Source organism: Citrus sinensis, chromosome 3 (assembly GCF_022201045.2).
Source record: "Citrus sinensis cultivar Valencia sweet orange chromosome 3, DVS_A1.0, whole genome shotgun sequence".
NCBI classification, from domain to species: Eukaryota; Viridiplantae; Streptophyta; class Magnoliopsida; order Sapindales; family Rutaceae; genus Citrus; species Citrus sinensis.
The window spans coordinates 42,286,121-42,312,880 of record NC_068558.1 but is presented as its reverse complement, the minus strand read 5'-3'; the positions used below and the strand labels follow the sequence as shown (position 1 = coordinate 42,312,880).

Below are 26,760 nucleotides of genomic sequence, written 5' to 3'. Positions count from 1 at the left end.
ATCATAGAAAGAGTAAGAGACTCTACTAGTGATCAATAATAACTCAGCTTGGACTGGGTCCGATATGCTAGATGGCTGCTAATTTTTTGTCAATAATTGAATGTAATGCCCATATTAGGCCCTGTACAAAACTTTGCTTACCATATAATGAAATTAGAACATAAAGCATACACACTAGATAATATCATAATGTAAATAAAATTAAGCATATAAGTAGACAACATAACACAAAACTACCAAAACGATAAATAAAAACAAATACTGCATAATTAAATAAATAACAAGTGGCAAATTTTATTATTAGATTGTTAATGTCATGTTTGTGAAAGTTTATTATTAAAGTGTATATATCTTATTTATTGAGAAATAATAACTTTTGTGATTAAACTTTATTTTGATTTTCTAGTATTCTTTAATTTAAGGATTAAGTTATTGTAAAATTTAAAATTTTTATCCACTATATTTTTTTTATATTTTAATATCAATTTAATAATTAATAAAAATTAATAATTATTATAATTTTGATATAATTAAATTTCATTAAAATAAAAATTATTTTGATAATAAAATTCAAACCAAACCCAAATGGTTTGGGTTGGGTTGGGTTGGGTTAAAAATATTTGGGTTGGATCCAAATTTTTATGGTTTGATTTGAGTTGACTTAAAATTCAACCAAAACCAACCCATGCCCACCCCTACTTACATGCTCACTAAATTCATTTGACAATTGGCTACTTTTTTTTAATTTTTTAAAAGTTAAAATTAATAGTTAAATAAATAAATATTAAAGTAAAAAATTAAAAGCCTATAACATAAATATTAGCACTTAACAACTTAATAATCCGAATAACAATCTAATATGATATTATCCTAAACGTTTACTTAGAGATTTTAGTCATTTAATGGACTCGTTATTTACTAGATCATTTAAAATTTTATCGTAATTAAAAACAAATGACAATAGAATAATATTTAAATCATGGTCAGTTGAAAGGAGAGAAGGATAGACAAGGAAATATCAAAGTAGAGACTTTTTTTTTTTTCGGATCCAAATATATAGTGATGGATTGATTAAAATTGAACTTTAACAATCATCAAAATATAATTAATACTTACCTAAAATTAAAAATAAATTTTAAAAATATTTTAGAATAAAATGATACATGTTCATGTTGAACTAAATAATTAAAGTATCATTTTTTTCTTTTTTAAATGAATACAAATGTTAAGAAATAAAGTGAATATAAGGTATAGAAAAAAAGGGACGAGCATCTTTAATTTTTATTGAGAAAATCCCAACTTTTATCCGTTCAAACCTTTAATAGGTAAAGTGTATGGGTATTAATATTCCTACATAATGCTCGACCCGTTGCTATTGCTACTAACCATATATTAAGATCAACCATCTTACCATAAAAGTTTCCTCCAAAAGAAATATTTGTCTTAAGTTTTGATTTATAAAAATCTTGAATTATTATTTTTTAATTTTGTAGTGTATATCTCCATATTTTAAATTCTTATAAATTTTTAAAAAATAATTCTAAATTAATTTTTTTCTAAAGAAATTTCACTAAAGTGTATTATTAAAATTTTGTTAAAAATAAAAAAATGAATTAATTTAACTCCAAATATTTTAATATTTCAATTAAAAAGAAGTTCTATGAGAAATTTTGTGGGCGTCGATAGACCAACTCTACATAATTTATTTCGAGTTGACCCATCAAATTCAGCCGAGTGGTCAGAGTCTAAAAGGGTAATTTTTAAAAACCTCTCCTGAGGTTTGGACTTGTTACAAGTAGATGGCGAGAATTGATTTATTTGTAAAAAACCTCCTACCGTCAGTTAATTTTAACATTGACCGTTAGTTGACTGTGCAAAGATAATATTACCCTTAATAATAATTTGTAGACGGAAATAACTAAAAAAAATTAAAATTGTTGTCTATTTTACCCTCTTTAAATTATTGATATTTTCTTAAAATTCCTACAAGAAAGATAAAATTAAAAATTTAAAAAATCCTCTTTAAATTATTGATATTTTCTTAAAGTTTCTACAAAAAAGATAAAATTAAAAACTTAAAAATGAAATAGTTATAATCTTTACCTATGATATTGTAAATTTTTAAAATTGACAAAGATAAAATTATCAAAAAATAGGGTTTGTATTTTTCGCGCCAATAATTTTAATTTTTTTTAATTATTTTCGTCTACAAATTATTGTTGAGGGTAATATTATCTTTGCACAGTCAACTAATGGTCAATATTAAAATTAACTTATGGTAAAGAATTTTTTATAAATAAATAAATTATCGCCATCTACTTGCAACAAGTACAAATCTCATGGAGGTTTTTAAAAATTAGCCGAGTCTAAAACTACTCGCTTACAGAGAAAGCTCAATACGTTGCGGCCGGTGCGGCGGTGCCCACACAATTACAAAGATACAAAACAAACAAACAAATAAATAAATTTTATTTAGAGAAAAAGAGGGAAGAAATGTTAGCGAGAAGATTGAGTTCTTTCTTTAAGAGCCCTCCAACTTCAAAGGCGTCCAGGTACAATCCTTTTTTTTTTTTTTTTTTAAGTTTTATAAGCAAATTGTCATTTTAATTCGTGGGGATTGGAGAATTAGTTTCTGTTTATATTCTATTTAACTGGGTTCTTCGTTTTCTTCACTTTTATATTTGTATTTTAATTTTTCGTTTTATGTTATGTTGTTCTGCTTTGTGGGGAAAAAAATAAAAAATTATAGCGGCTGATTTTATGTATTAGTCTCAGTTGGATAAAGGGTTTTATTTTTTCAATATCGGAACAGGGAAATGTCAAGGACTTAAATGCTTAAGATGTTTTGCATTTCTTATATTATTAGCGTTGTCGATTTTTTTTCCCAACAAGTGTTTTTTTCTAATACTATTCGTTTTTGCAGTGCAGCAAAGTCTGTGGATGAAGAAAAAAGCAAGTCATTTGGTCGTAAAGCAGTGTCCTTTGTCTTGATTACTGTTACGGGTGGTGTAGCGTTAAGTGCCCTTGATGACCTTGCTATTTATCACAGCTGTAGCAGGTATATTTTCTATTTTTTGACCTGAGATATCCATTGAGTTGCAGAAGCTCGTAGGCTTTTTACTATCAGTTAGACAATCTAAGCGGTAATGAGGTTGCATTTTACTGCATTAAGGACGATTTTGCTTGTTGTTGATGCATCTGAAAAATGTTAGGCTCAGGGCTTTATATCTCATTAAGCCCTTAATTTGAGAGATAGCTCACCTTGGATGGGTTTTATTGGCCATTGGTTTCTTATACGATTCTTTCTGATTAATTATTTTTTTTAGAAACTTACTTTTAACTTATTCATATTAGTAGTAATTTTGTTTTCTTGTTTACTTAGATCTTGACTGGATGGATCCTTACCATATGAAAGTTATCAACGAGCTTCTTATAGACATTTGAGGAACTATATCATGTTCTATTCTTTTTCTTTTGCCTGGATTTTTTCCCATCATTATCCTTCTGGTTGGAAGCTGAAAAGTGGATAACATTTGTTTAATTTTACTTTGTCAAGTTCACCATGGATATAGTTTTTTGGTACCTATGCTAATGATCATAAATGGGCCGCCTTGGGTTACCCTGTTTTGTTTTCACTGTTATCATTCATATATTAATTACATTATGCTGACTTTTCGGAATGATCTCCTGTTCATCCCGTGTTGAATCTCTGGAACTGACCCACTCTTTTCTTAGGATTAGCGACCTGTCTTGTAGTTTTAACCCTATGCAATAATGATTCTCTGTACTCAAGTTTATGTAGATAGCTTTTGTGGATTCTTGTTGTGTTATTTCTCTGCTTTAGGCATTTTTTGTAAATCACCAGCCAAATATTAATGCTGGCAGATGAGGGGCAAGAAGCAGGGTAATGCTTGTTGTCTTCTTAATCTGTAGTACCCTGTGGAAATCTTTTGCAAGATCTAGTTTGTTAAAATGATAAGCTATTTATGCTTCTCAAGTTCCTTGTATAGAAACCAGAGTTTGTATGTTTTATTGTTCATAGATTTAAGTCCAAGAGAAGGTATCTGAAGTAGGGTTCTAAGAACATATAACATAGTTGAAAGCCAAACATTATCTAGCGCTCACTTAATTAAAGCATTGTGGAGAAATGAGTAAATATTTCCCAAGTCCCCAAAAAACAATGCCCCTGATCTTTCTCTAGCTGTTATGATCAAAATCCAGCCATGATAATTCCAGCTTTGTTGACGCTTACGATTCAGTTGTCATTAGCTGAAGTACATTAAGGTTCTCAAATACATGGTAGATGGAAATTCCTAAAACTGTCCAAAGATAGCTAGGGACCTGAGGAGTGAAGAAACTTGCTGACTGGTTACTAGTCATCCTCTTCAGCTTAGTATCTTGCCTTAACTGTAACAATAACTTCTGATACTGTCATCTTCAGCTTTAGCAGATTATGTTCTCGGTCACTTAGAGACACGATGACTCGAAAATTGGGATGTTGCAGGGTTCTACTTTTATGTGCAGACCACTTAAGGGTCAATTTGTTGTTCAGAAGCTAACCTTGTTGTTTAGAATATGAAATATGTTATAAGGTATCTGTTGGTCTATCATACAGCCAGCTGACAGTCTTTAATGCATAAATATCTAATAAAATAATAAGAAATGATTATCTTTGTGTGAATCTATGAAATAATGATGCATATCACTTTATGGGCAACATACTGGAAAATAAAATTGTCCTTTCTCACCCAAAGGATGTATAATGCTGTGTTTCATTTGTTTTTGGTTTTTTGATTCTGTATTTCTCTAAACTTTCTTCTTGTTGAAGAGCAAATTTTTTTCAAGTTGAAAGAAAAAAATTGTTCATTATTTTACATGGAAATGTGGATATAACCGTCATGTTTACCGTTTCGTCATAACTTCTTAGCAAGGCCATGGAGAAAGCCAGTAAGAATCAGGCAGTCATTGATGCCATTGGAGAACCAATAAAGAAGGGCCCCTGGTACAATGCATCTCTTGCTGTAACTCACCATAGACATTCTGTGTCTTGCACATTCCCTGTGTCTGGACCACAAGGTAATGGGATCTTCCAGTTGAAGGCAGTTCGTAATGGAGGTTTGTGCCTTTTTTTTTTTTTCTTCGCCTCCTCTAATTCCATGTCTTGTATAATCTTGGGTGCTTGATTCTTGTTTTTGTGCTCATACATTTGACGTATGATTAGTTGCCTGCTCGTCTTCTGTGCCATAATTTATTTCTCTTTGAGAGTAAAAAGCAAGAGAAGTGCAAAAATGCAATTTCCGTCAGCATTATGTTAGGGATTTAAATTCTTTTTGTTTCAGTTAGGGGGAAAGAGATTCCAAGTTATATTGATTGATTTCTCTCAGTTACAAACTTCAGCGATATTGTATTTTTCTCCTTGCTAGTAAATAAATCGTTTTGCTTATTTGTTGATATTTTTACAGATCCCGGCTGGTTTCCCTTTCTGGGGCCAAGAGACTGGGAAATATTAATAATGGATGCTCGTTTTCACGTCCCCGGAAATGAAGGGCAGCAGCAAACGTTAAAAATTAACCTATTGGATCCTTTCTCACCTTCGGATTGTAAGGCCTGCACTGACTGCAAGACTCAGGTATCATAGAAATCTGAGAAGAAATGAGAACGGCCATACTTGAAAATAAATTAGAAGTTTGGTGGATAATATTTTTCAATTTTGAAGTCTCCTGTGATAGTGATATGAACTAGAGTGGAGAAACCTCCAATATCTGATGTCCCCATCAGAAGATAAATTTTGCGAATTGACTGTAAAATAAGACCCAGTTCGGTTGGTTCATTCGGTATAAATCTTTTGGAATAAATGCTTTTGTAATGCATTGCAATATTTCTATAAAATAAGACGAGTTTGGTACGTTCTATTTTTATATACGTGTGTGGAAAATGGAAATAAATGATTTGGATTCAGAGAAATTGTTTCTAACGTATGTTTTAACTTTTGTTGAATGTTTTAAGGGTTCTTATCACTTGAGATCTTGTAATTTATCGAAAGAATCTCAAAGATCAGAAATTTTAAGAATGCTTCACGATAGTCCTCAATTACAGTGTGTTTATTCAAATCCTTGACCAAGTTCAGTTGTTAGTGAGAATAAGTGAAACATGATTAAACTTGCATCTCATTCTTAGTTACTTTAAACATTGAATATGAAAAGTTTATTTGAACGAAGCAGATGCAACTAAAGACTAACGAGGACATAAATGACGCAGTTTAAAAGTTTTAGTGCCATAAGAACAAATAACAAGGACTCAAGTGGTAAAATCTGCATATTAATTATAATTACTTAGTGACTAAATAAGTGATCAGTAATAACTAATAAAGGTGGTTGGTCAATGGTCACTTGGTTGGAAGTTAAGAGAGGGGCTTCTGTTTATGGCAGCTGTAAGTTTACAGCCGGCTGTTACAGATCCTGATCAATTATAGTAAGAGACAGTGGGACAAGATGATTTTTGTATGGACTGTCAATTAGACAAAATGTAAATGTAAATTGGCAAGACCCGCTGTTTATGAGGCTATTTTTCAAATCTGGAGTTTGACGTGTCAGTAAAGCAGCAGGGCTGGCGTGGAATTTATAATATTGTCGGTGTATCAAATTATGGCGGCACCCACCACAACAGTTTGAAAGCCAAGGCAACAATGGACTCTGTTCCCTGGGCGCACGACAAGGCCGCGCCCCGTTGAAGTCTCGGAACAGAGGCCCAACTGCCACGTTGCGAGGCACCATTTCACGGACTTGAAGGGTGTCTATTAATTTCCGGAACTCAAAAGCCCCGTGAAGTTTTGGTGCCCTTTTTTCAACTTTTTGATTGATGGATGATGATGTCTCGGTCGTTCGAGTTGAGCTGTCTACGTGCCTTGATGTTGGCGTTGAACGTGTGCGTTGTGTCTCTGACGGGTGGGTGGACCCGCACGTGTCACACGTTTTGTGTCTAACACGCGGGTCCCACGCTGTCGAGTGCTTGTGATGGCTTGTCCCCACTCTTGTCGGGTTGTCGTTTGGAGCGTAGAGGTAGTTGGCCCTTGGCCGTCTCTTTTTGGATGCCATATCATATTAACTCTTTCCAAAAATATGCTTGCTTTCTCGCGAATCGCGATACGATATTGAGACTTTGGGCCTACTCTACGGGCCGGCCCTGGCCCGCCTTTCTCACGCCAATATTACCATTATACTCGAGTTTAGGATATACCAGTAATTAATATTGATTTTAGTTTATGGTTTATGAGAAAATTTAATTTTGAAGTAGTGCTTGATTTTCACAACTTTCTGAGTGAGTAATGTAATAATGCAAAATTTGATTTGAAGCGGAACCAAAAAAACCATTTTATCCTTTAAACTCCTGAAGACAGATTAAAAATATGGAGTTCTAGATTGATTGATTTTTTTTTATTATTATTGGTAGAGAGAGGGGGACATGGTCAGACTATTTAATTAATATATTTTGGACTTACTTGAGCCCATTTACTAATCTCATCCAACTTTGTTTTTGTCACATTTTGTTATTCATTTAGAATCCCACAAATACCCCAAATTTTAAAATCAGGGTGCTTGAAAGCTGAAAGTTTTCTTGTATATCAATTTCAATAAGGCAACCACTTTCAGTCATCTTGGCAACTAGAAGTCTAGAAGCAACAAGCAAGCAATCAATGGGAGCAGAAAAGGGTAATAAAATAGAAACCTGAAAAAAAACAAAACAAAAAATCATAAGGAAAAGATAAAAACAATGAATGGAGGCGCACAAACCAGACATGTAGACCCCACTGTAATCACCACCACCACCATCTCCGTCACCACCAAACCAACCTTTCCCTTTTAACTTCTGCATACTTTTCCAATAATACCCTCCAAGCGAATGCAAACACACCCCAATATCTTTCTTCTTCTTCTTCTTCTTCTTCAAAACCAGAATAAACTCTTTGCATTATTACATCACAATCTGTCTTCTTGTTACTAAAATTTTGAAGCTTTGACAGAAAGATTGAAGCTTTTAAGAGAAAAATAGAAAATGTCTGCTAGTGGGTCTGTGTCAACAGTGTCAAGGGATGATCATCTTGTGTTGTCATCTGAGGATTCTTCGAGCCCGGTTGAGTCTGAGCTCGAGTTGGGTCTTGGGTTGAGTCTCGGTGGTGGTGGGTTTATTAAGGCTCAGCAGCAAGCTTCAGGTGGCGGCGGTGGCGGCGGTCAGTATGCAAGGATATTGACTGCTAAGGATTTTTCTTCTGTTGTTTCTTCATCTTCTTGTTTGTCTTCATCGTCTTCTTCGTTGAGCAGAGGTGATTATGTCGCTGCTGGCACCAAGAGAAGTTCTGATTCTGTGGCTGCTGCTAATGGTTCCAGGTAAAAGTTTTTTATTTTCAATTTGTGCTCAAGCTCTTTTTTTCTGAGGTGAATTATTGTTGCTTATGGTTTGTGGCTCTCTGTTTAAGTTGTGTTATCTCAGGGTGATATGCTGTCTCGCAATTTTCAATTTTTCAGCCTAAACAAAATAGGTAGCTTAATTGATATCCTAATTTCATAATTAGGGATTCGGATTTCCCTGGAAATTATGCTGGGGGGTTTTCTTATCCTAATGTGGTGTTACAAAGAGATAAGGCTTGACAGGGGTTGATTGATATGGGTATGGCCTAGATGATTATTTAAGAATTCATTGCTTAAGAAATAATCATGGGGAGCTATGGGCGTGGTAATCGTCTAGTATTTTGTGACTGGATTGCTCTGCCTTTCCGTTTTCCCTGCTGTGCGTGGATGCTTTTTTTAATTTGTATTTTGTTGTGTCCTTCATTTAATTTTCTTTTTGAGTCCAAAACTGCTATGTAATCTATTATTAACTTTATCCTCATGGATCTGGACTACCAATCTGAGATGTACTAGATCTTGCTTCTATGGATTTAGCTTACCGTTGCTTTACTCACAAGTAGCAGCAAGCATAGTTGTCAAAATCTTGTCTGAATGATAAAATTGGATAGAGCTATGTCTCACATTTTAGAAATGATCTTTCTTCTTTTAAAAATCATTCATGTAAGATTGATATAGGATTATGAGATCATAGAATTGGATCAGCAAATGTGTCGACAAATACTTGGAATGGTGGCCTTTTATACCGTTTGGCATTTGAGAAAGTTGCTCATTATAGAGATGAAGAATTAAATTTAGACCATGTACAAATTGTTTTATGTAGAAGATTGTTATATGATCAAGTAATTCTTAATTTTAACCTACAATACTATTCTGAAGATCTGTTCACTGACCGAGGTAGGATCACAATTCTGATAACTTTGGTGACAAGATAAAGATAGAACGATAAGGCATCTTTAGTTGACACTTGTGGTGAATGCTTTGCATGGAAGCATCGTCATTCTTTTGACAAATGGCACTTTGGGACCTTACCAATTAGTGCATTGAGCTTCGGTGTATGATTGCATGATATCATTGCCCTGGCTGAAGCTGTTGTGCGAGTTTCATATTTGAACCAGGCAGGCACAGTAGGTCAACAAAAATTGTTTGGCTGTTCATATTGACAACTTCTTGTGGTTTCTAAAGTCTTTGGAAGTGCTTATCCACTGATAAGTTTTTGAGTGGTCATCTGGAAATACTCGAGTAATGTTGAATATGTCATTATCATTCTTTAGGCAGTTACTATTTTCCTGTTGAAAGTGATTGTTGAGCTGATTACTTTGGGGTTTATACGGTACTGATGTATAAACTGTCTTTGGTTCAGTAAACATTATGCCTCATCAGTTAATAGTGATTTCTAACATTCTTTTCATTGTTTGACTGTATTGTGTGACTTGGAAGTTAGAACTCAGGCTGATTTGCTTAGTCATACTTGTAAAGATTAGGCCATGACGTGTGAATATTTGAACCTTAAAATCAATGCCAGGGCCTGAGGCAGGTGATTAAGAAAGTTGTCATGTGAAACTCCATTCCTTTTATGATATTTCTCTGGCGCTTGGCTCTTTGCTGATATGATTGGTTTTTGTTGTTAACATACTACTCAAGTGTCGTTGGATTTAAAATGTAGTTAGCTATAAGGTCTAGAACCTTTTCTATTTGCCTAAAACTGAATATATATTTTTTTTTTTTGGGTCCTTTTAAATCTTAATCTTGAGGCAGCCAAGTTGTAGGATGGCCTCCTATAAGAGCTTATAGAATGAACAGCATGGTTAACCAAGCAAAATCAGTAGCCAGTGAAGAATACAACTCAATGATGGAGAATAAAAGAAAAAATTCTTTGGTTGAGAAGACTACTGATGTCTGCAGTAAGAACAGTGCTAGTGCTAAGGGCAGGACTTCCCCGTTTGTGAAGGTGAATATGGATGGAATTCCAATTGGAAGGAAGATTGATCTGAATGCTCATGGCTGCTATGAGAGCTTAGTACAGACTCTGGAGGATATGTTCTACCAGCCAACAACTCGTGAGTTTAAATTTTGCTCCATTTTACCTGTTTTAGCGTCGGTACACATATTTCTATTGGTCGTCTTTTCCTAAATAAGAAGCTGTGAGTAGGACGAATCTTATGTTGAATTATTAACATAAAGATCAATCAGAAATGTAGATGAGCTATTTGCTTGCGTGCACCATTGACCAAATTTTTTATGCTTCAGGTGTGTAATTGGCATTACTTTTATCCTAATCAAAATTTGTTCAAATTATGGAATTTTGAGTTCCTCCAAATCCAGGCCTGTACTTGAAATTCTGAGGAAAATCTAAAATTCCTTAAAACATTAAACTGATAAAGTTTCTACTTCTGTGGTGAGGGATGCATGTTCATTGAATAAAAGTTTTTGTTGTTGAAGTAAATGTGGTTTTTCGCTGACAGCAGCATCATTTGTGTTATTAGGATCAAGCGTACAGGAGCCAACAAGATCCTCAAAACTTCTTGATGGAACATCTGACTATGTGCTCACGTACGAGGACAAGGAAGGAGATTGGATGCTTGTTGGGGATGTCCCATGGGGGTATGTATCATCAACATGCTTCTGTGTAAATATACGACACCCTATCCGTATTCAGATGACACGTGTGTCTGTTTACTTTTTTATTTATTTTTTATAACTGTTTTCTAGGTCTGAACTGAAATATGGAATCTGAAGCTTCTTAATGTGGTGGAATAATAGATGACAGAGCATTAGAACAATCGTCATTGACATTTTATTTGTATAATACAGCAGGTCTCCTTGATATGAGGATAAGGACTAAATCTAAAACTGTTTGGTAGCCTCTCTCTGTCTCTCTCGATCAAGTTTGTTAATAATTAGGAACCGATGAACAAAGGGTGGCCAATCAATGGCCATTCAATAACTATTAACTAGAATGGAATACCATTATAGGAGAGATAGATCATATGGGTCAATTTCTCATTGCTATCCAAGGATGCTTATCTTGTTGAATTTTGATATTAATTACCCTTTGGGTGTCAAAGATTTATGTCCATTAGTCCATGTTTAAGATATTTGCAAATAGAGTTTACTCCTCCTCCAAGCAAGTCTAACCACAAGGCAGATCTCAAACATTATGCTTCCGAACTACTTTGTTAAGTGTTTTGGTTGCTCTCTGACAAGGGCTTTTTGGTCATGAACCTACAATCACATGTGAGAGAGTGATTCCTTGTTTTATGTTTGAGTATGGCAAGTTTCAAGGTTATCTGATGGCAGTTCTGAGAAGAGCTACAATATAGCACACTTTTAGTTCTATACTTATTTGTGCCCATTTATGGATATACATGATCATGTAATGCAAGCATAATAATGGGGGTCGGAATCTGGAATAAGAAAGTGAGGTAGAAAAGATGCTTCATTGAGTCGCATATGGATAGATATTAACTAAAGCTTCTCTGCATGAAGTTAATTATCTTTGTTTTTTCTTCTCTATTAATCTCTTAATTTTTATGCAGCATGTTTCTTGGCTCTGTTAAGAGGCTCCGAATCATGAGGACATCTGAAGCTACTGGACTTGGTATGCAGATGCATAACATAATGATTTACTGATGGATACATTATATTTGTGCATCCTAATTACATTTGTCTATCTCTTAATTTTCAGCTCCAAGGTTACAAGAAAGTAATGGGAGACAAAGAAACAGGCCCATCTAGCCTGTTTTCTCTTAAGCATGATAAAAACATACTGCATCCTAGAAGAGACACAAAAGGAGAAAAAGAGATACGAAAACAGGAAAAGCGTTTTGACTAGTAAAAATTTGCCCTCTACGGCTGTTTGTTTGTTTTGTGGTTGCTTTATTATTTTACTATACCTATGTTCATTCTCAATATTGGTATCTGGCAACACTCACTATACTTTCTGGAAGCTACAAGCCTCTTAGTATACAATATATAATACCTACAAGCATATACTTGAATGGACGTTGTGTTTTAACGCTGTATATATCAGACCACTTCTATGTTTTTGGAATTTGCTTCAGAAATGAGCTTGCTCTTCCTTGTCGATGGAAGGGATGATCTTGGTATTTTTGTTGGGTCTATTGGAATTTTTTTTGGAAAAAAAAAAATCTTGTGTTGAGTATATAATTGTATGCAACAAATGGTTTGAATTCACTGACTGAGACTTCATTATCTCTGTTAGACTTGTTGAAATTTTGCCCTTTTACCATGATTCTTATTATTTGTAGCGAATTCTCTTAAATTTGCCGAAATTTTCAGAGTACTGCACTCATATGAAGTTTCGAAGTATGGGAACTTGTAACTTCAAGTATGGGGATAGCAATCCTGTCTCTTGACTTGACCAAGGCGGTTTAAGATAGTTGAAACCGAAGTTTTCTTTTGTCTTGCAATACTGCAGAAATATTAGTACCAGAATCATCTTCTATTAATTTATGGGCACAGCATCTTGCTACACAAAAAAGAATGGAACTTTATTTGCAAAGCAAAGTCGATTTTAATGTACTCGTTGATCTCCCAGACACCAATATGAACCAGTGATTACAAACATGAACAAATACAATTCTACATACAAAAGAAGAATGTGTTGAATGAACTGACAGCCTTAAAGGAACCCAAATTCTGTTCCTACACAAGGCCACTTACAGGCGATGTGCTGAAGACTAACTTCTCTTTGTTATTTTCATATCCGTTGTCGTTGTTGCTACTGCTTTTTCGTCGAGGTTTCGCCTCTCCCAGCATCGTTATGACATCCCTCATGGATGGTCTGTCCTTGGGGAGTTTGGCGGTGCAAAGAAATGCTATTCTAAGGACTAAGAGCATCTCCTCTTGAACATGCTTACAGTTTCCTACATTGGGGTCTAATGCTTCTTCTAAGTTTCTGTTATCTCTAATCTTCATCCTAATCCATTCAACAATGTCTACAGATTCTCCAAACTCAGGATCTAAAGGCCGTCTTCCTGTCAGAAGCTCCAATAGAACCACTCCAAAACTGTATATATCAATCTTTTCATCTACTTTCAAGGTGTATCCATATTCTGCCAAGAAACCATAACGGTATTATAAATCTTAATTGCAGATTAGATATGTTTCAACGTACACAGATCTCTTTAACAAATATTAATAAATAGTTCATTAGTCAAGGGCAGAGTAAAGCTAGCAACTCACCAGGGGCAATGTATCCGTAGGATCCAGCCACCATTGAAACTGTCTCATTTTTCCGAATCATCATCCTTGCCAACCCAAAATCAGCAATCCTTGGCTCGAGATTTGAGTCCAACAATATGTTATTTGACTTGATGTCCCGATGAATAATGGGTGGGTAACAATCATGGTGGAGATATGCAAGCCCCTGTGCCACTCCAAGTGCTATATTATATCTTGAAACCCAGTCAACAAGCAATCTCCCTGCTTGCTTGCCATGCAAGGCTTCTCCAAGGCTGCCATTATTCATATACTCGTAAACGATCATCATGTTGGTATCATTGTGAAGAAATCCTAGTAACCGAACTATGTTTCGATGCCTCAGCTTTCCCAGGACATTAACCTCTCCAACAAAATCACCACTGCTTTCGGTTTCAAGATCAGCTCTTGATCTCCATAACTTTTTAACTGCCACAATTGTGTTCAATCGTGGCATCTCAGCCTTGTAAACGATTCCTGTTGCTCCCATTCCAATCACATTCGATTCCCTGATGCAGGCTAGAATATCAGCACTTGTAAAACCAAGCCTCTGGAATGCCATTAGTCTCCAGGGCCACTCTCCTTTCCCCATCTCCAATTTTTCTTCAAAGCAGCTTCCATTTGCGTTCCACCTTTTATATAGAGATCGAGCACCAAAAACTGCTATTCCAACAGCGAAAAGAGAAGAAATTGCAATCATCCATCCAGGTATGATGTGCTTTGCGTGTAAGCTCCTATGGCTCGATGCAATTGGTGAATATCGGCTGCATGGGTGAAGGACACCCCCGCAGAGACCAGCATTTCCAGCAAGATCACCTCGGTTTATTGTTCTAAGCACACCATTTGCAGGAACAGGACCTTCTAGTCTGTTATATGAAACATTAAGAACTTCTAAGGCTGGAGAGGCTCCAAAATTTTCAGGTATCCCACCAGTGAGAGAGTTATTGGATAGATCAAGAATAGCCAATGTTGGCATCATGGATATTGCTTTTGGAATATCTCCAGTTAGTTGGTTGTTTCTAAGATTCAAGTTTACTAATTTTTCACATGAAGCAATGCTGGATGGAATGCTACCAGAAAAATAGTTCGATGAAAGATCAAGAACAGAAAGTGAAGGACAGTCCTGAAACTGATCTGGGATTTCCCCTACTAAGTTATTGTTTGATACTATAAATGTTTGCAGATTTGGAATTGAAAGAATCGTGGAAGGAAGGGAAGATCTGAGGTGATTTCTAGAGATGTCTATAAAAGAAAGTGACGTGGAAGAAGCTATATCATCTGTAATTCCTCCAGTGAGACTATTGTTTGCCAATTCTAACCTCTGAAGCTTCTCCAGTCTGCCAAAGCCAACCGGAATTGTCCCAGAAAGCTGATTGTTCTGCATTCGAACACGAACAAGTGAATGACAGGTTGATAAGCTGACTGGGATTGGACCTGAGAAAGCATTGTTGAAGAGAATGAGCTTGGTGAGATTGCCTCCATTGCACAAACTTGCCGGGATCTCACCAGAGAATGAGTTGGACGATAAATCCAACCATTGCAATGGTGAATTTTTGCCGAGATCAACAGGCAGTGGACCTGATAAAGAGTTGTTCCAAAGCTCAAGCACCTCCAATTGAGTCAGCCCTCCTAGTCCAGCAGGTACATGGCCGGACAGCTGGTTGCACATCAGATTCAAGAGCTGTAAATTTTTCAGCTGAGTAATCTCAGCTGGGATTTCATGTGATAACATATTATAAGATAGATCCAGCAACTGCAATGAAGTAATGTTGCCAATTTCTGCTGGAAGCCTGCCTTGAAAGTTGTTCTGATACAAAAACATTATCTCCAATAGCTCAAGCCTCCCAAGTTCAGCTGGAATCTTCCCCCCAAGATTACCAACGGCCAAATCAAGATACTTCAGGTTGGTAAGATTCCCGAATTCTACTGGGATTTCACCGTCAAATTCATTGTATCCAAGAATCATAGTCTCCATGGATGAAAGTTGCCCAAGCTCTCGAGGTATCTTGCCAGTGAGATTATTCCCAGATAGGCCAAGAAACTTCAGCTTTTGCAGATTCTTGAATGACACTGGAATTGAGCCTTGAAAGAAACTTCCCCTGAGATCCAGAGTCTCCAACGAAGTTGCATTTCCAAGATCCTCCAGTAAAAATCCCGAGAAATTATTGCCTGAAGCATTCAGGAAAGTCAGTCCAGCTGCTCCGCCAAGACCAGCAGGAAAGCTACCATTAAGGAAATTCTGACTCACATCGAATCTCTTCAATGAAGTAAGATTGGCTAAAGAGTTAGGCAATGATGAAAAGAGCCCATTACAGCACAAGTTGAGAGAAGTGAGGCTCTTTAGCCTCTGGAAGTGATCTGATACGCAGCCGCTAAGATTCATGTGGGAGAGATCAAGCTTCTCAACAGCTCCATTGGAGTTGCACCACACTCCTGTCCAATTGCAGTGAGCTGAAGGCAACTTCCAATCATGAAGGCTATTTAATGGATCAACAAGACCAGCTTTGATCGACAGCAGAGCCAATAACTCATCATTCAAGGCAGTTTTTGCAACCACCTTAGCAGAACCAAAACAAGTACAGCCAATGTAACAGTAGAAACAGAGAACCAACAACAGAATTTTCAACTGCATGTTGGTTTAGTTCATGTCTCAGCTTTCCATCCTTGTATGAGAAGTAATGGGAAGAAGATAAAGATTGGTTAATGTATAAGTGTATATATTATTAAAAAAATGTATTAAAGAAACATTATATTCGTATGTATGTTGATAGTTAAATTATTGGAGAGCTCGTGAGATCTTGGATTCTGCAACAGCTAAGCTTTTGGACTTATTGGAAGTTTCTCCGATATTAAACATGGGGAAAGAATGTGTTCTTACCATTAATCGATGTATCGTTTCTTCTACTTCTTCTGTTAAGTATATGATGGTCAAATGATGATGGTAATGTTTTTTGGTTTGTTCTGTTTTCCTACAATATTTTATCATTTACAGAATTACACAAGCTCATTAACCTGACAGAAAATGCTGCATACATTAAACAAAATTTATCATTTAAGTATTATACCCCCTTTCATCAATCCTATGGTAAAGACTCTCCCGCCATCACAAAGGGAATGAGTTCGAGTTTTCATAGAAAACTCATTCTTCTTTGTAAATATTTATTTGTATGTGTGGGTAGATCTCGTCTATATTAAAGATAAATTTTCGAGCTATACTTAGTAGATTTTTAGACAATTGCATGAGTTTAAATTCTTCATAGACCATGATTGTAATGTCAGCAAATTATAATATGAATTGGAGGGAAAAAAAAAAGAAGAAGATCTTTGTACTTAATTAAATTGTGGTTGCAGGTAATCCGGGATCACTATAGGAGAGTAAAAGAGATATTTCACATCTGGGCTTCTGAGTTATGGCTAAGAAGATGAATCAAACTGCCGCAGTAAAGATGCATCATATATTTTCTTCTAAAGACGTGTAAATGGAATAGATTAATGGCAAAAACTACTTTGAAATGGTACTTCAGAAGGGTGAGGAACCCAAGGCTGCATGGTGAAATGATTTAGATATCTTGGATCCAAACATTCCCAAGTAAAGGTACTCAGCCAGTTAGCTACTAGATAGGGTAACTTCTAAGTATGACAAGGATTTAGGAATCATATAAGACATTAATATACATGTGAACAATTCAACCCACATGAGTCATGCCAATGAGTAGCTACTAGCTAGAGCATTGTGTACTTATTTTATTCTTTTAAATAAGCGTACAAAATAGTCAAATAAGTTTAAATCCTTGTTCTAAGTTGTACTAGTAGTAAGTCGTAATCTCTCACGAAAAGATAGTGGGAAGCCTCAGCCTGAGTGTTGAACAATTAATGAATATTTTCAAAGATGCCAGATCAAGCCCATCATGGATCGATTACTTTAATTTTAAGTGGGTTAGTTATTCGTTATGTATGATTGAAAGAGAAGGAATCTACCCATGTTAGGGCCAAAGCTAAAACCAAGGATCACTCACTGTGGCCACTATGGGATCGGAAATTAAAATTCTCATTAAGTTATTAATTATTTTCTTAACATTAAGGTGGAATTCAATTAATTGTCCCTAATTAATTAGAGAATAGAGTGTTGTGCTGTATCGCCACTTGAAAACCAAAAGAAATAGTAAAGAAATAAAAAACTAACATGATGAAGAAATGGGAGGAAAGTGAGAGAAGATAAAATTGTCAATCATGGTCTGATGAGACTGAGACTGAAACCAGAGACAATAAACTAATAGAAAACAGAATAAAAATATGAAACTTCACATGGAATCATGTGATATTAAAGTGAAGTAACATAAGAGTGGAGTTATTTTTTCATTTTTTATTTGGGTATTATATTAAAAGTACGAGCAGCTTCCTAGGGAAAGGATCAATACTAGCTTCCTGCTTCCCTATTATTAGAGAGAGAGAAATTAAAAAGAAAAAAGAAACTAAATTCATATTGCGGTAACGAGTAAGGTGTTGAAAAAATAAAATGGGGTTTGCCCATTTTGGTTCATGTGGAGATGAACTCTTACGCGGCTCCACTTGTATTTATGCCAACCAACGCATCAGAAACCAGCCTTTGACGATCGTGAAAAGATAAGAGAAAGAGATGAGATCACACTTGTGACACTGCGCATGTGCCACGTGCTTATACATGTTATGTAAACTAGCATTAAGGTGGTCATCAAAAATTTAATTTCGGTGGTTTATTTGCTTTTCTTCTTAGGATTAGACTTTGTCAATTTCCATTTCCCTCTAGTTTGTCGGTATATAGACACTGATGAATTCTTTTATATCTGATTTTACGTGAGTGTTTCAAAGACAAGGAAAGAATAATCAAATGTACATTTGTCACAAGTTATATTTTATTGGTTATTATTTTGTTTTTTTTCAATTACATTCTTAAAATATGCCTTAGCTTGAGCTATATGTGTAGCTCATAACTTAAAATTTGTAACTAAATAAACACAATTGATAATGAAAATTTTATAAGATTCAGACAAACAAAGCTAATTTCTTAACCAACACTTAGAGTTTTAAATTTTGTGAAGAGTAATGCTAAAGAGAAAAAAAAAACAAAAAAAAATTAGAGAATTTTACTTTCTCTTTCTACCCAACCTATTTTTTCTCTCTTCATTTTCATCACACTTTATTTCTTTTTTCTCTCGTCTTTCTCTTCTTTAGCATTTTTCTTTTGTGAAAGTGTGATGGCCGAAAAATATTGTTTTCGACTTCATTGATTCTGTCAAAAAAAAAAATCACATAATAGTCAAAGTCATGGTAAGAGTTTAAATTTCAGATAACGACCTTTTGAATTAATGGGCCGACCGGCGACCTAACCAATGAGCCAGGTGGCTTAATCAGTTCATGGTGACAGTATTAGAATTAGTTTGGAACAAAATATTGATCATTACCCCGCTAACAGTTACAAATCTAAGATGGGGAAAAAACATTTAACAAAGGCCAGTGCTACGTTATATTAATCGTAACGTACGCCACATACAACAACAATAGCAGATTCCATCATAAATACTGTTGCTGTATGTGGATGTACGTTATAATTATAGGGGGCTCCTTAAACGAAATATACATATGACAGCATGTAGATATAGCATCCTTTTACCTCTTTAACTACGATAAGAGTTTTGCAACTCCAGTTCAGTTGCAGCCACAATCCTGAAAAGAACAACTAATGAACCGGAGGAGAAAAGAAGTGGGTAAATAACTTCTACCACGAAACAAGACACTTTTGACGACCCCAATTACAAGATCTGTGTATTTCTGCAATGCAGACTGACCAGTGGCCCTAGTATAAAATTAGCCACCATCTGCATTCTGTATATATCCTACTGTAAGTCTGTAAATGAATTTCCCTTCGGGTTCATATCTGTTTAAACAAGAAGACGCCACAGAGAGGGAGAGGGTTCATGGATTTTATGGCCCCAAAATGAATGCATGTATCTCTGCCCAACTAGAGACTGTGTATAATGTGCCAGGCAGTCTTTTCCATTTATATGAGCTGCCATCAACGAGTTCCTTCTGTCTCTCTACTAAGCTGGAGAACAATGGGACAAAAGAAACACCAAAATGATCTCCTAGTCTCCTTAGACTTGAACTTGAACCTATTACAATTCCTATATCCGCTTCGAGAAGGCAAAGTAAGTCACCTGGTGAGCCTCCAATATAAACTGTCAAGTTCTGCTCATCATTACTGTGGTCCTTCAGAATGTCATTGAAGGCTTGAAGTTTTTCCAAGGGAGACTCCAATTTATTGACAATTTCACCAGTTGAAATGGATTCTTCATAGACTAACTCATTTGAATGCACTCTAAATGCATTTAGATCCCCTGCTCAATGTTAGGAAAGATATTAATATCATTATGATAAGTTAAAAAAAGTCACAGCAACATCTCATATTTTGAGAAACAAAGACTTGGAATGCAGCTTATCCACACAAAAATGTGCATTCAAAAGGTATTAAATTGATCCTGTTAATACAGGAAATCATGGCATCCTACCAACAGCAACAGATTAGAACTAATATTTAACTACATCCAGTCTGACTCAACAAACCTCTGACCGTCCAACGATGAAAACAAGAAAACATCCTCTCAGACATGATAATTTTAACAATATCTACCTGGCAGCCATCTCCAATAAAATTGGTTTTGAGGAACAGAAATAACTCAGTGCACAGATAAAACTGACAGACAATTAGACACCAAGTAAATTATTCAAGAAATTACAAACTTCCAATGTTGATGCCTAAACTGACACCATTCCTTCTTAACCCTTTGTAGTTTTATTGAAAATTATTTATAAGCAAAACAACAGTTTCCTGTAAGCAAACAGCAAACTAGTGAACTTCAAAGACGGAAGAAAAATAAATTTCTTTTTTAAATCCCTTTAATAACTTTTCAGATCTCATCTGAGGATACAGTTTACATATGCAGTGATGAAAAAGGTCAATAATTGTCACCAGTTCACCACCAACGGAAACATAAAATAGACCTGATAACATAAGTGGTGCAGAAGAGTTTTCAGACAAAGTATGCTCACGAAAATGAATGATACAAGACTTATATGTTTCAGAAAGGATACCTGATGCAAAAGCCGACCTAATGAGATCACCACACCAACAGTACGAAAGTACATGAACGTCAGTTTTAAAATTAGTACTTTTTATGGTATTTTGGAAGAACCTTCTACATCCATCTTGAAAAATGAGATGTTGACTAGCCCACTTTATGTCCTCTAGATTTAAACCCTTCAGCACTCCTGACTGAACCACCCTTGAATTTTCATTCTTCTCGAAATATGCTAGTTGCTTGAGTGCTTCACACAGACCTTCATATTCAAATTCTGCCACTGACAAGACAGGAAACAAGGTAAAAATAGAATTCCAGTAAATATTTCTTCTCCATAACACATAAAAGTGTGTGTGTTTAGCTTAAAGATTTGGCATTGATCCCTAGATTTACAACAAATCAATCGAGAATTTTGTTTCGGGATGAGCCAATGGAACTTTCTTTGAATAAAAAAATGGTAGATTTTATTGACACACTACTTTTGGACTATGAAACCATGTAAGTCAGGCATCTACCAATCAGATAGCATACCTGCTTCACTGGACATGATGCTTTCTATACATTGTTCATACTCTTCGGTATACTTGGTAGAAAGAACATCCCATGTGTTCCTCAAGTCAGCTGATGACATCCAAGTAAGTTTGCCTTCCGATTGATCAGGATCAGACTTTTGTGCTGTAACAATTGCAAGTTCTGCTAAAATCGAAGAGGAGTCAAAAGCCGTGCATGTCCAGTCAAAGTCACAAAATAGGGTCAGATGACCTTCCACAGGGTCTTTCACCCAAGACAAAGGAACGGTGGTTTGCTGTTTAACTGGTTGAGCAGCGAAAAAATTCACATGAAGTTTTATAGCTTTATAATAAAGCTTTTTAATAACTTCAAGCTCTTCACCTGTCAACAAAACACTTAACTTATCCAGCAACTCTTCAGTTTGCAAAGCTGATTCCTGATATCAGAAACAGAGTCATTAGTACCATCAAATGCATTTTGGCAACCAACGAAATATGAAACTTTTTTTAAAAATGATTTTATCAGCATAATTAGAAGAAAACATTATAAGACGTCTTAGTAGTTGGTCATCGTATAAAATACGAACCTGAAAACTTTGAGAGCAATAGTAGTCAATCCATTTCTTGTATAAGTGACTACCATCATCAGGATTTAGAAGAGCCTGGATCTCTTTAGCGATGACTTCAAAGAGCCTCAAGCAGGGTGAAATAGCACTAAGTGTATAAGCAGCAACTTTTATCTTCTCAAACGGAGTTTCAATTTTCCCAAGAACTTTTTCTCCCTCAACTTTACCTGAAGCCGTTGATAGTAAAAAGTCAGTGCATTTGACTGTTGCATCATCGGTAATGATCTCTTCTGGAAGTTCAAAGCCCCATTCCTGCACAAGGGATTCCTTAAGTTTATATACATAGATATACATGTGTAATAAGAAGTAAGATTTTCTCTAAGTGTCGCTGTGGCTGTGGAGCCACATATTTACTACTGTTGAACTTCTTGCATTTCTGTTGAATCAAACAGAGAACTTGGTAGTACATTTCAGCAGACAAAATTTCAATTAACTGCTTTTATTTATTTTTTATCTTTCCCCTGAATTAGCTTAAGGATTCAATTAACGGACATGCTTAACTGTCGAGTGATCACTACATTTCAGAAATTTGAATAATTCTACGGTAGTGTGCTAATATCAAAAGTTAATCTTTTCAATCAACAAGTTATTCCAAAAACAAAAAAAAACAAAACTATAAAAAGGGAATAAACAAAGCTTGAAAAAAAAGAAATCATACGCGGACAAGGGAATCGAGCGTTTTAAGCTTTTGCTTGACCCGTTTCCTCAGCTTGCGTATTGCAAGCTTGTCCTCTTCATCATCTGCACATTCTTCAGCCAATTCATAACTAAAAAAAATAAAAAAGAACGGAAACACAGGAAAAGTTGTCGTTTAATATATTGAGTAAGAACAGAACAGCAGAGAAATAAAACCGGTGATGAAAATGTGTACAGAAACTCTTACGCGAGAGCGAAGGCTTTGAGAAAATGGACATCTTGAGAGATAAAATGCATAAAAGTATCGCAGTTTAAACTTCCGGAGGCTAAGCAAACGAAGAATGGAGTGTACTTAGCAAAAACAGACTCATCCTTGAACTTGATCCACCACTTCCTCGCAATTCCTCCTTCGTCCGCTTCTCCCATTCTTCAAAACCGGCGCCGTCACAATCTTGCTAAATGAAGACAGAGATCAAGGCTGTTGTTGTGATGTCGTTTTGAGTAACAAGTCTGTTGGTGTGGTGGTTACGTTTATTAAATAAAGAAAAATATAGCCGGCGGTCAAAAGTGAAGGAAGGAACTCATGTGAGATTGTGAGTTTTGAATGGAACCGAGGCGAGGAGACTGAGTCAGTTTGGCCCACTCGGACTCAGTTTTCAACTTCCATTCATGTTAAGTAAAGAGAGGAAGAAAAGAGAATGGTCAACGACGGTAAAAGCCTATTGCGCCACGCCGGTGGTTCCGCCACGTCAGATGAGGTTTAACACGTAGGACAACCATGGTGGATTTTTCAACGCGCTCTGGTTCCCTAAAGTCTCAAGGTTTCTCAACGAAGACAGACGTAGATTGTCCGTTTCATGAAATAGGCCCCTGCTCTGTTGAAATTTGAAAATGAATGTCTAGATGAAATAAATGCCCCTTAGTACAATCTTTTAATGTAATGGGCAAAATTGACTGCGATATGGGTAATTTAGTCATTTGAATAAGAGGTAGGGACTTGTTCGATGCAAATGGACAAAATATGTGCTTATTTGAAAGAAAATATTAAGGATACAGCTATTTTGGAGCTGTTTTAAAATAGAGCACGAATTATAACTACACACGTAAAGTGATGAATAGTAAAAAAAAATTATTATAATTTTAATTGTGTGTTTATAAAAAGATACTCTACTTTAGAGTGGTTCCAACGTATCTAGACCCAATTATTAAAATTTAGAGGGGAAATATTATTATCTATTTTCAATTTCTCTAATGCAAAAGCGTATATACTGTATCTTTACCAAAAGTGAAAAAATAATTTACTTGGTAACTATACTTTTTTTCTTTTTTCTTCTTTTTAATACTAACTCACCTAACATACATATGGCCCTCAAATAAGATAAATAATTGTTTGATGATATTGAAATGATACAAATCAAGCATTTTTCTTATTTATTTTAGTAAATGCTCAACCTATACCTTTCTTATAAAAATGAGCGATATTCGAACTAAATCCTTTCTCAAATCATAAAAATGAGCGATATTCGAACTACATACGACTATACTATGTAAATATTTTTATTGAGAATTTACCAATTGAGCCAACTAACATTCACTTGTATTCTTGCTTTGTAAATATTAGTATTGTGGTATGAGAGTAATGTTGCTCTTAGTTTTTCTTCTTCTTCTTCTTCTTTTCAAGTTACCCTCAAAATTATATTAAAATATAATTATGCTTCTTTATCAATTTGTTTAAGGCAAATGCTATGTTACAATTAATGTAACATACACACTCAACAACAACCACATAAATTATATGGGTTCATTATTTATGTGGTTGTTGTTGAATGTGTATGTTACATTAATTGTAACATAGGGCTCCCTTCGTTTAATAAAACTTCTTTTATACATGGAGCTGTTGAGGTTTTCCTGACATCCGAGCTCATTCAAGCATGCGCACCAGTCCTTACTCATGCTGGACGTGTGAGTGACTAGATCTCTTTGGAATTATGGTGGCCGTGGCCCACGGAGGATGTGGAAAGGAGGTGTGGGCGGCCATAAAATCTTGAAAAAACACTTTTGCATGATTAATTAATTAATAGAATATGCATTTCTTAATTATAAAATAAATAAGTGGAAGTGGATAAACATTAGAGCAGACTACCAAGACAACAGAATTTTAAGACACCCCTTTTCCAAGATTTGCTGCTGCTTGGTTTGACACATTGGTTGGTTCTGTGAATTTCATGTACAAATATGTGGCGGCACGGCCAAAACCCCCCCTTTTTTTTTTAATTTTTTAATATAAGAGATTTTATAACTCATATTTTCTCTTTTGAGACAATTAAAACAATTGACTTATTAGTCCAATTCATGACCCCTAACTACATGTACAATTTCGGAATTTGTATTAACTTTTGCTATGAATTAGGATTTCCCAAAAGTGCTCCAATGGCTTATAAAAGAATCTTGAATAGTTGTGTGTAATCGCGTGAAATTAATTCTAAGTGTGCGTGGAAGACTTGGCACAATAAAAACATTGTCATCTAATACTTGTCGTGAATCATGGTCCCAATTACAATATTCATTCATTATTCAAAGCATTTTGGAAGTTCATAACCCCATTGTCCGTCGCGACAAATGTGGAGTCTCTAATCACATTGTTAACGCTCGATAAAAACGGGGGCGGATTCATTTTCACATTGACATGATAGATTTAGACAACGTAAATGCGTGAGGAACTAATATTTCACAAATAGAAACAATCTTGAATTTGAATCTGCCCATTTTATTACTATTATTGTGTTGATTATTTGAATTCGTACGCTACGATGGGTGTTTCAATATGACTTGTGCATTATAAAATTCTCCTCGAATTTCTTTACAGTCACATCTTGATTGATGCTTCTCGCTTTTATCTTGTAACTCTGCGCTTTGTTTGGTTATATTTTAGCCTGCATAGGAAAAAAATTAAAAAGAAGAAAAAAAAAAGGCCTATTTGAGGCATTGAAAAACAAATATATTAATAGGAGTGAGGCTATTTGAATCCACCAAACCACTCATTAAACATATTTAAACAAAAATAAAATTATTAAAATACCTTAAATTAAATTATAATTATGGACATTAAAATATAGTAAAAATAAATAAAAAATTTTACACTTTGAACCCATCTTTATATTCAATATAATTTTGTTAAATTCTAATCATATTTTTGTCAAACCCTAATCAACTAGAGGCGTGATTTTTCTTCCAAACTACATATTTTTGTTCATCAGGCAAATGTAATTAGATTCAGGATAATTAATAAAGTTGGTGGGACAAGTAGTGTTGTTGAAAAACTTATCTAAACCACTTCGAGGCACTTCATCCCCTGTCGCCATCAAAAGTTGCAGTGAAATATTGAGAATGTAAGAACACTGAATATGCAGGGGAAGAAGGAAAAAAAGAGAGGGTCTCTTGGTTGCTAGGCCAAATTACAAGAAAGCCTACGTGACTCTGAAGAATCCAGTATCTTCTGCCATTGACATGCCTTTTTTCAGAGCTCAAGAGATCTTGAATAAATGGAAATTTAAGGTATATAAAATGTCATATATTTCCGTTGAAGAGATTGTATTTACACATTTTAAGCAATAGTCGGCAACATTGATCATTTTTAAATTTTCTAAAAACTGGAGTATGAAAACATGAGTAATTAAAAAAAAAAAAAAAGAAGACAAATAATGTTGTAGACAACCATAAAACAATTCTTATTTTTGCCATAACGCAATTCTTTTTTTTTATGTTGGTGATTACTGCAGAAGCGATGATAGATATTGTTTGTTTGTTGCCTCCATGAAGAATTTGTATAATTTTCATCTTGAATCAAAAGTTGAGACATTGTTAAATGGTGTAAAATAGGCTGAACAAGGTCTAATAGTTGTGCTGTAATAAATTTCTTTTTGAAAATAATAATAATAATAATAATAAGGATGAATATGTGCTGTAAGCCTGTAACTATTTTTTTAGAATCATATTCATAAAGAAAATATTCAGTTTAATGGGAAAAAAAAAGAAACATTTATTAAGGGTTTATAAATGAATTTAATGGGTTTAATAAGTACAAATAGTATTATTATAAAAAAATGGGTTTAATAAAGGTATATTGGGTATTTATATAGGTTTATTGAGTAAAATTTAAAATTTTAAAATTTAAATATGAATTTAATGAATTTATTTAGTAAATGAATTTATTTAGTAAATGAATTTAGTGGATTTTAAATAGCATTGT

The 26,760-nt window shown here is 34.9% G+C and overlaps 4 protein-coding genes across 7 annotated transcripts; 2 read left to right on the top strand and 2 right to left on the bottom strand.

The window, feature by feature from the left end:
- The first annotated feature begins 2,338 nt into the window (after positions 1-2,338).
- Positions 2,339-5,918, top strand: LOC102612671 (uncharacterized). Its single transcript, XM_006479373.4, has 4 exons — positions 2,339-2,552; positions 2,924-3,058; positions 4,928-5,115; positions 5,463-5,918. Exons 1-4 carry the CDS (start codon positions 2,494-2,496, stop codon positions 5,636-5,638), a joined length of 558 nt encoding a protein of 185 aa, XP_006479436.2. The 5' UTR covers positions 2,339-2,493; the 3' UTR covers positions 5,639-5,918.
- A 1,695-nt stretch (positions 5,919-7,613) lies between these two features.
- Positions 7,614-12,511, top strand: LOC102612365 (auxin-responsive protein IAA11). 2 transcript variants are annotated; one of them, XM_025098236.2, is made up of 5 exons: positions 7,614-8,384; positions 10,161-10,462; positions 10,889-11,031; positions 11,942-12,003; positions 12,091-12,511. In XM_025098236.2, exons 1-4 carry the CDS (start codon positions 8,053-8,055, stop codon positions 11,960-11,962), a joined length of 798 nt encoding a protein of 265 aa, XP_024954004.2. In that variant the 5' UTR covers positions 7,614-8,052; the 3' UTR covers positions 11,963-12,003; positions 12,091-12,511. The 2 variants fall into 2 exon arrangements, with proteins under 2 accessions (XP_024954004.2, XP_006479435.2); XM_006479372.4 differs by having other exon boundaries at positions 7,622-8,384; positions 10,889-11,006; positions 12,091-12,456.
- A 559-nt stretch (positions 12,512-13,070) lies between these two features.
- LOC112498196 (MDIS1-interacting receptor like kinase 1) lies at positions 13,071-16,557 on the bottom strand. Its single transcript, XM_025098235.2, has 2 exons — positions 13,611-16,557; positions 13,071-13,480 (listed from the first exon to the last, which is right to left on the bottom strand). The coding sequence occupies exons 1-2, from the start codon at positions 16,255-16,257 to the stop codon at positions 13,071-13,073; spliced, it is 3,057 nt and encodes a 1,018-aa protein (XP_024954003.2). The 5' UTR covers positions 16,258-16,557.
- Positions 16,558-19,037: 2,480 nt separating this feature from the next.
- LOC102611688 (bifunctional TH2 protein, mitochondrial) lies at positions 19,038-23,401 on the bottom strand. Of its 3 annotated transcripts, XM_025098234.2 has the most exons (7): positions 22,759-23,401; positions 22,534-22,642; positions 21,837-22,127; positions 21,272-21,686; positions 20,754-21,020; positions 19,820-19,999; positions 19,038-19,707 (listed from the first exon to the last, which is right to left on the bottom strand). In XM_025098234.2, exons 1-7 carry the CDS (start codon positions 22,935-22,937, stop codon positions 19,703-19,705), a joined length of 1,446 nt encoding a protein of 481 aa, XP_024954002.2. In that variant the 5' UTR covers positions 22,938-23,401; the 3' UTR covers positions 19,038-19,702. The 3 variants fall into 3 exon arrangements, with proteins under 3 accessions (XP_024954002.2, XP_024953999.2, XP_024954001.2); XM_025098231.2 differs by having other exon boundaries at positions 19,038-19,999; XM_025098233.2 differs by having other exon boundaries at positions 19,038-19,999; positions 22,534-22,616; positions 22,759-22,940.
- Between the last annotated feature and the right edge of the window lie 3,359 nt (positions 23,402-26,760).

Coding starts and splice junctions, on each gene's coding strand:
- LOC102612671 (XM_006479373.4), top strand. CDS start 2,494: ATGTTAGCGAGAAGATTGAGTTCTTTCTTTAAGAGCCCTCCAACTTCA. Junction 2,553..2,923: donor CCAACTTCAAAGGCGTCCAG/GTACAATCCTTT, acceptor TCGTTTTTGCAG/TGCAGCAAAGTCTGTGGATG. Junction 3,059..4,927: donor ATTTATCACAGCTGTAGCAG/GTATATTTTCTA, acceptor ATAACTTCTTAG/CAAGGCCATGGAGAAAGCCA.
- LOC102612365 (XM_006479372.4), top strand. CDS start 8,053: ATGTCTGCTAGTGGGTCTGTGTCAACAGTGTCAAGGGATGATCATCTT. Junction 8,385..10,160: donor GCTGCTGCTAATGGTTCCAG/GTAAAAGTTTTT, acceptor ATCTTGAGGCAG/CCAAGTTGTAGGATGGCCTC. Junction 12,004..12,090: donor ATCTGAAGCTACTGGACTTG/GTATGCAGATGC, acceptor CTTAATTTTCAG/CTCCAAGGTTACAAGAAAGT.
- LOC112498196 (XM_025098235.2), bottom strand. CDS start 16,257: ATGCAGTTGAAAATTCTGTTGTTGGTTCTCTGTTTCTACTGTTACATT. Junction 13,481..13,610: donor CTACGGATACATTGCCCCTG/GTGAGTTGCTAG, acceptor GTTTCTTGGCAG/AATATGGATACACCTTGAAA.
- LOC102611688 (XM_025098231.2), bottom strand. CDS start 22,937: ATGGGAGAAGCGGACGAAGGAGGAATTGCGAGGAAGTGGTGGATCAAG. Junction 21,687..21,836: donor ATTGCTCTCAAAGTTTTCAG/GTTCGTATTTTA, acceptor TTCTGATATCAG/GAATCAGCTTTGCAAACTGA. Junction 21,021..21,271: donor CATCATGTCCAGTGAAGCAG/GTATGCTATCTG, acceptor CTGTCTTGTCAG/TGGCAGAATTTGAATATGAA.